Raw genomic sequence first — 8,914 nt, forward strand, 5'->3', positions numbered from 1 at the left:
CTATGTTCACATTTTGTTTGTTTATGTTTTGACTGCATACGGTTGTACTTAGTAAAACAAGAAAATTACAGTATACAAACAGAGTAAACTTGTCCGTCTTCACTGTTCATCTTGCAGAGACATTATAGACACATCTTTACAGCCATTTACCGTTTTCATAAATAAACTCTAGCAGACATAATAATAATATGACTTTTGAAATCAGGTATTACAATGCTAATTCATAACTAAGACGATTTCGAATTCGTCACTGAATTCCCATGTTTTTTGGGACACCCTGTAACTAACTAGGCTTCGCGTCCATCTTCTATTTCAATTGTGAACATGTGCTCTTTGTTTACATTTTAAATAAAAACAAACCAAAAAATTTAACGGATTTAACAAAAAAATTCGTGGATTTTCAAAATTTCCAAAAAATCAAACTTTTTTAGAAGAAATTTTTTTGAAAATTCCATTTTCCATAAACCTCTCCTGGGATCCCACACAAAATTTGGGCCGTTTTGACGTTAGACAGACAAACAAACAGACAGACATGCAAAGTATATATATAATAGATTACACCCAAATGCTTTACTAAGATTCTTAAGTAGGAATTATTCTTATAGAATAAATTCCAAGGAAGACGACATTTGAGAAGTCGTCGTGTTCTATTGCTTCCAAAGTGATAATATGAAGACTGTGGTGAGTGGTGACTATACACGGCACTGAATTTCGTTTTATTTCCTTACTTAAAAAATGACGCAAGAATTTTATTCTTAATTATAACAACTAATATAAATATGTTTATGGGACTTTACGGGACTTTATTGGAAACAGACCAGTTGAAAATTAGATAATCATTTCTAGTCTCCACTTTTCACTGTAGTAATCTTAAAACATTTAAACTATGACTCTAGGAAAGAAGAGGAAACGTAAACATCTCAAATTTACATCAAATATGATCTAATTGGATCTTAATTACGTGTTGTTGTTGTGGATAATGGATATAAACTTTCTCATTTAGTAATTACCCATCATGATTTATTACTGTACAAAGTTAAAATTTTCTTCGGGGACAGTAAAAGATGGTTCTTATATAATCATTTACCTTCATTGAGATGAACAGTTTGTTGCACTCAAATTAATCAAATGATAATTATATATTTTAAGATGATGGTGGAAATATTTTTTGTAAAATTGGGAACTTATTTATTCTCAACCGGTGTGATGTAAATCCCTCTAAATATGTTCAAATATCAAGCAACCTCTTGCTATTTTTTTCTACGGAATCTCTTATTATATTTTATTACATAATTTCTTAGTTTGTCTGTTGTCACTGTAAATCAAAAGATATTCACAAGAGAAAAAAGCTAATTTAACCTCAGAATGTTTTCGTAGAATAAAACCCATTTAAAATTATGGAAATCAACAATAACAAGAAACTCATTTTAAAACTGGTTTGAGCCGGTTTGTTTCCCAGAGCAAAGGATTTGACCGCTATATATATCCAGCTGGCGATGACGGTCAAGCTGTTCAGCTCCTGGATCCCTGCATTCATTCTCAGGTTCATTTTAATCCTTTATCAAGTCAAAGTCATAGGTACCTTTAACTCAGGCATATATCGGGACTAAGATGAAAACTTCAGAATTGTGGACATCCAGATCAATGCTCTTTCTTCTGTGTTTGTTAATTTCAAGACTTATTTAATATCAAGTTTGTCTTAATAAAAGTTTGTATAACTCAACCAATCGAGTGGGTTTGGACAAACCAGAATAGCCAATCAGAAAAGCCAGAAAAATTTGAAATTTTGCGCGCCATTTAATAAGTGAACTTGCATTAGTCGGAAACTGGTAGCGAATATAAAAGAAAGAAAAAGAGCGGATTAAGAAGGAAATTATCAAAGTGTCCACATATTTATATTAAGCGATCGGGATTAAAGGTATCCAATATACCAATATTGGTTTTACCATTTTATTAATGTTTAGATAAAACTAGTTGCCCATGGCAGATTAAGGATCAAGGATGTATCCTCAAATTAAAAAAAAAATGCCCATATCTGATATCCAGATCAAGCGTTTCAAATTAACGATACTCCACACAAAAGTTTCAACCTTTGGTTTGACAGCCTGTCACTAACACACACCAGGACAGAGAACTTTCTAGATTTGTTGATAATTGTATTTTCTCTAGGTATATCCTTAACCTGGGAAAAGGACTGCCAAAGAAGGATCATGGTGGAACTGAACAATCCTGGATTCTGGGATCCCAGGGATCAAACTTTTTAATTCATCAGCATTGGAACCTTCAGGTTAACTTTTACTATGGGTCTGTTCGTGACGTTTATAGAAATGTGGATTGGACTTTTTTTCCTTAGGCTCTGTACATTGTTTAAGTTAGAGAGAAGAGAGTAGAGAGATGTTTTATGTTTTTGTTTATCTGAAATAAATAAGAAACTAAAGTGATGAACATTTGATTTTAATGTACTTTGGTAGGCGGATAAATCAATTTAATGAAAGACGACTTTTTCTTTCAACTTTGTTTAGAGCAATCTTGCATCTGCCTGGATGTATTGTTTATAATCAGTGCTTAGGATCCGGATCCAAGGGGTAAAATATCAACCAAATACTGCAAAAAAAAGATGTTACTGCTAAAACCCAAATCTGATTTTTTGAAAAAAGGGAGATGTTAAAAATTTCCTCATTTCTGAATGGTTCCAACAAGTTTTAGGATAAAAATAAAAAAAAAAAATTTGAAAATTATTTTTTTGTTTAAGAAATTCCGTAAATCTTAAAGGAATGACCTGGATCCGGGTCCATTTTTTTCCAGTGCGGATCCAGGATCCGGATCCGGATCCGCATCAAAATTAAATGAATCCTAAGCACTGTTTATAATCTTAATTTTTTTTAAAGATTTCTGTTTAAAGTTAACCCAGTAAATGTTAAGGTTGACCCCTGCTTGGGTTTGACCAGCCAAGCGAGCGGGCTGAACCCTGCTGACATGCTGCTAAACAAGTTTAAGAATATGAACCTCAACCTAGCTCTCAACACAATAATCTGCCCAACACAAGGTCAAATATTAATTCAACCCTTTCCCTTCATTTTGCTCTGCGCTGAGCAGTAAACTCTCGCCAGTAACAAAAGTTTTCTAAATCATATATAATCGCAACTAGGGATCGTATTCATTTTTTTTGAAAATTTATCGTTTCGTTTCAAAAACGACGAAGAAAATGTGTGAAACGAAACGGTCACTTTTAAAAAGTATCGTTTTTGAAAAAGATCGTTTTAAGAACTATTTTTTTTTTAAATAATCGTTGTTGGTTTTTTTTCGGCTCTAAACGTGTGGTTTGTTTCAATAATGAAAAACTATCGTTTTTTTTTCGATCGTCTTTGTTAACGATTAATAGCCCCAATTGCAAACTGATATTTCAAACTATGAATTCTACAAGATCTAATTGTAAAGAAATTAAATTATTTGTATTTCCAAATGGTTTTAAATCAAACATTGATTTAAGGTCAATTTGGGGATAAGTAATAATTGAAATTAATTGGACTCAATACATTTTCATGTCATAGTTGTTTTAATATAAGTCGTCTTCCTCCTATCCTAAAAGTCGGAGATTACACGATTTGTATTGAATATCTCTGAGAAAATGGAAAATATTATTGTTGTATTTTTTTATAAATTGTTACTGGTTTAAGTTTTTTGTCTGTTATTTTTATGTTGCCCTCAAGTCTCAATCACCTTGATTTTTTTATTTTTTAAATATTGCCCTCCATTAATATTTAAAAGAAAAATTCTTTAGCTAAAATTATTTAAAATGTAGTTTAATCACATATTCTGATTGAAAAACTTTGCATTTAACCTCCCCAAACTATTAACTAGTTATTAACTTCACGCAATGCAAATAGTAAATTTTAAATTAAATTAAAGAATAATTAACGAGATTCACAGGGAAACTCATTCTTCAAATAGTTTAAATGATACTTCACTTGCAACCATTTCCTTTGATAAAAATCTCAAGATTTTGCAGAATTTTCTGTATTATTTGGCGGATTTCCAAATTCCAACATCTATCTAAATTTTTTTTTTTTTTTAGTACACAACTACATTGATTGAAAATTCTATTCTTCGGTATGAAATTTGAAAATTTAGGAGTCAAATATTTTTGAGTTCTATTTAAAATAAATTTAAAATTACCAAGGGTGGTCTCAAATAAAATGTAAAATACATTTGTGAAACCATATGGGGGTTCTTGGTATTTTTATTTTTATGAATAAATAAATAATTTGAAATTCTATTTCAGAGAGAAATCTGTCCCACGTGGCAGCCATCTTGGAATCTGTAGAAGCAGCGAACACAAGAACCGGTTCCTTAATCTCCAACAGGTATACCATTTTGAAGTCCAGGTAGCCATTTTGAATGCATTAAACCATTAATTATATCGTGCGTTTTAACATTTTGAATTTATTTTTATATCATTAATTTAATCATAAATAAGTCAGCGAAGTCTATTTTATGTTGACTGGCCTTCTTTCTTCAAATCACAATTAATTTGCCCCTTATTTCTTCTGTTATCTTGACTTAAGTTCTATTCATAAATAAATTTATGGGACTAAAACTTGTTTCTATATTTCTATAATTTTATTGCATAACTCTTTTCTATTATTTAGTGTCGATCTGGTGGCCTCCTGGTGGGTAGATGTCTTCAAATGCATTTCTTTATGGAACTCTAATCAGATAGAAGCCGCCACTGCTTTGTATCCTGAGATTGACAACCTCCCTGTTCTCTATCAGGTAGATTTAGAAAAAAATGGATGTATTAAAAAATTGTATTTTTAATTTCCAATTTTTTATTTTTTATTTATAAGGGGCCAAAAATAAAACCAACCATTTGTAAAGCCATTTTTGACCAAAAATATAGCTGTCAGCTGGTACAACAATTCCAAACATATGCCTTTATGTAGTAGACATACTTGTTGCTGAGGAGATCTTATGGAGATCTACGGATTAATTTTGATGATGGTCACACCCTACAAATAATACCTGAATTGAGAGATCAAGCATTTATCCTTGAATTCAAAAGTGCTCAAATTGGATATCGAGATCAAGCGTTCAAGATTAGCAATATCCACTCATTGGTTTCGATCTCAGGTTTCTACAGCAACCACGTGAGAGAAATGAATTATAATTAAACCTCAGATAGAATTTAAAGGGAAAGACTGGCTAGGTAACATATTTGAACCAAGAGTGCAGTATTATTGAGTTAGATATTTGGATTCATTTGATACCTTTGAGACGTTTTTACGGTTTATAATTTCTAAGAAAGGGCTTGATTTCGTTTGTAAATTTTCACCAGAAGGAATTGTCCGCAGAAGGAACGTTTTAACAATTATTTGATAACACTGATGAGTTATGAAACATAAAGTATGATCTAGGCAGCTTCCCTTAAACTGATTTGAGTTGATTTAACAAATAGGTTTTCTTTGGGAGATGACGACATTCATTTCCATCTAACCAAACTTTGGTTGTATAGAGATATTCACCGAGAAGTATGAAAAAGAACAGCGGGGGGAGGTATAGCAGAAGTAGGATATACACCAGACGCCAGTCTGGCGCTAGATAGATAGATGGATAGATGGATAAATAGATAGACAAAGATGGACAAAGTCAGACAAATTTAGACAGGACAGACATGCGGATATACATGGATAGACAGGACTGAACTGGTTAGACACGGATACAGACATGTATATAGACATGGATAGACATAAACAGACATGAACAGACATGAACAGACATGAATACATGAACAGGCATGAACAGACATAAACAGACATAAACAGACATGAACAGACATGAATAGACATGAAGAGACATGGATAAACATGGATAAACATGGATTAACATGGATAGACATGGATAGACGAGACATGGATAGACATGAAGAGACATGGATAGACAGGGATAAACGTGGATAAACATGGATAGACATGGATGAACATGGATAAACATGGATTTACATGGATAGACATGGATAGACGAGACATGGATAGACATAAAGAGACATGGATAGACATGGATAAACATGGATAGACATGGATAGACATGGATAGACATGGATAGACATAGATAGACATAGATAAACATAGATAGACATGGATAGACATGGATAAACGCAGACAGACATGGATAGACATGGATAAACATTGGATTAACATGGATAGACATGGATAGACATGGATAAACGCAGACAGACATTGATTGACATGGATAGACATGAAGATAGACATGCAGATAGACATGAGAAGAGACATGCATGGACATAGACTTATGTGTTTAAAAATAGAAATAGATTTAGATAGGGATGGATAAAAATGAGTATATCTTTTGTTTGTTAATTTACTTATTAGTTTTTATTCGTTCCTTCGTTTCGATCGTTTCTTCATTTTTTTGTTGGTTATTGTGCTCTAAAGTACATTCTATGTACTCCGTTGTACTCTAAATGTGTGCTGCATTTATAACTCTATAAATGTGTACTGCATTTTTATAGTATTTTATAGTATATCTGTTAGGAATGTGAGAATCCAGCATATGTAGCGCTGCTTGCTGCTCATACCACCCTCAGGACAGTTTTAGGTAACTTTACCCCTTTTTCATAGAGTAATAAAAATATTTAATTTTTATATTATTTGCATAGAATTAGAATTTGTTCTATCCCATAGATAGAAATAATGTTTATGTTTAAATGTGAAAATATCAAAACAAATAAAAAATGCATGCATTAAACCGACATATTTTATTAGTTGTGTCGATTCTTATGATCTTGCGTAATATAAAGAAATCCTTGAATTTACGTAATTTGTTAGACATTTAATTCCACTGTTTTTACTGATTAATCGATCATATAACTATTTGATCGATTATAAAACTAATTTATCAATTACAAAATTAATTGATCAATTAGAAAACTAATTGATCAATTACAAAATTAAATGATCAATTAGAAAACCAATTGACATATTAAAAAACTAATTGATCAAATATAAAACCAATTGATCAATTACAAAATTAATTGATCAATTAGAAAGTTAATTGATCAATTAGAAAACCAATTGATAAATTAGAAAACTAATAGATCAAATATAAAACTTATAGATGAAATATAAAACTAATTGACCAAATATAAAACTGATTGATTTAATCCAGTAGGAGAATATTTAACTGGTGAATCTATGTGTAATGATACTACTGAGTTTCTAGAAGAGGCTGTCAGGTATTAATTCTATTTTATCATTTAAAATCATATCTTCAATATTTTCGCTGATTTTCGGGCCCGAGAAAAAGGGACAAAGAAAGTATTATGAAGTTATAGTTCTATTCATAGGATATGGATAAAAAAAATCATACAAAACTTGCAAAGAAAATTTCCTCTCATACCACAAATCTGAATTGTTAAAAATGAGAGATTATTAAAAATGTCCAAATCTCTGAATTGTTCATCAAGTTTTAGCATAAAAATTAGCGAAAAAAAGGTAGAAAAAGTATTTAAAAATCTATCGTTTTTAATTTTAGAAAACGAATAAATATCGTTTTTGAAAACGATCGTTTTTATAAAAATAATCAGCGATTGGTTTTGTACGATTGTTTTAAAAAACATTATTTTTGAAAAAACGGTCGTTTTTGAAATTTCTTTTCGTTGATAAATATGTTAACGATCGTTAACGAAACGACGAGCTTTACAAAAACTGTCTTTTTTGAAAAAAAATTACACGCAGCGCACCTTTGTCGAATGTCGTGTTATTTGAGGGTAAACAGTTGTGGGGGAGCTAAAACTTCTTGATATTTTCTTTAAAACTGCTCTGTGCTCAATGATAAGTACCGATGCCCTTCAGGGCGGTTTCCTTTCTTCGTTTACGATAGTTAATGAAGGGACGTCGTTGCCGATTGTTAACGAAAGGACGTCGTTAAAGATCGTCAACGAAACGGCGAGGTTTATAAAAACGATCATATTGCAAAACGAACTTTTTAAAAAACGATCGGTTTTAGAAAGTATCGTTTCGTTTTTGTTTTTTTTTGTCGTCGTTTTTATAACAAAACTATCGTTTTTTTTAAATGAAAACGTTAATATTCCTAAATGGATCCGGGCCCTTTTTTAGATCGGCGCCAGGATAGTATCAAAATGAAGTAGATCCTGAGCACTGTTTTTTTATTTATAATTTTCATAAAGCTCGCCCCCCCCCCCTTAAAGATTCATGAAATACTTTTCCTAAAATTCGTTGGAAATTTATTTCCGATTTCTAGTTTTTAAATATTTTCTAGATTTTATTTGGATCGTGGAGAGAAAACAGACACCACAAGTCAGGTAGGATAATTTAGTTTTAAAGAGACTGATGGCAAGTTTATAATAGTTTTTCCTCACCAGTTTTTAGTCAATTTTCTTCAAACATGGTTTCACACAAAAAACTATTAAAATTTGCTTGCCATCCCTCTTCTTCTAAATTGTTGATGTTAAGGGTTTGACAGGGGGTGTAACCGACAAATAACTTTTCATGTGGATCAGATTTTTCAATATTTAACTTATTAATCAACCTTTAATTATATCATAACTTTAAACTTGATCAATGAGAGATCTGTCAAACTGTTGGCTAGAATTGGTTTTGAATCAATTTCTTACAAGTTTCTACCTCCATTATTCCATAATTCCATATTTCAGTTTAGGCTTCTTGAAAAAATCTAATCCTTATCAACATTTCAATTATTAAGATTATTCTAACACCCCCTGTCAAGATTAGCAAACACTCCCTTTAAAGCAGTGCTAAGCAGATTTCTACTCAGTTTATGGTTGAATGATACTTTGCAGACTTGAGGCATAGTTGATATTTGCCTTCAGACGTTGTTCCCACAATAAACAGGGTTTATTGTGCACACATTTTAT

General features: G+C 31.5%; 1 protein-coding gene across 3 annotated transcripts in view; it reads left to right on the top strand.

Moving 5' to 3' along the window:
* Nucleotides 1-8,392, top strand: part of LOC111698945 (sterol regulatory element-binding protein 1) — a 26,503-nt gene extending 18,111 nt beyond the window's left edge. For 2 of the 3 annotated variants that reach the window (XM_023469475.1, XM_023469630.1), the window contains exons 21-28: nt 1,460-1,543; nt 2,170-2,287; nt 2,923-3,046; nt 4,283-4,364; nt 4,650-4,773; nt 6,552-6,615; nt 7,186-7,252; nt 8,299-8,392. In XM_023469475.1, coding sequence (XP_023325243.1) covers nt 1,460-1,543; nt 2,170-2,287; nt 2,923-3,046; nt 4,283-4,364; nt 4,650-4,773; nt 6,552-6,615; nt 7,186-7,252; nt 8,299-8,350 — 715 coding nt within the window. In that variant the 3' untranslated portion in view covers nt 8,351-8,392. The remainder of the gene's footprint in view (nt 1-1,459; nt 1,544-2,169; nt 2,288-2,922; nt 3,047-4,282; nt 4,365-4,649; nt 4,774-6,551; nt 6,616-7,185; nt 7,253-8,298) is intronic. The other variant, XM_023469551.1, reaches the window with a different exon arrangement.
* Nucleotides 8,393-8,914: the final 522 nt, after the last annotated feature.

The sequence above is a fragment of the Eurytemora carolleeae genome, unplaced genomic scaffold, assembly GCF_000591075.1.
Source record: "Eurytemora carolleeae unplaced genomic scaffold, Eaff_2.0 scaffold77, whole genome shotgun sequence".
In the NCBI taxonomy this organism is placed as follows: domain Eukaryota; kingdom Metazoa; phylum Arthropoda; class Copepoda; order Calanoida; family Temoridae; genus Eurytemora; species Eurytemora carolleeae.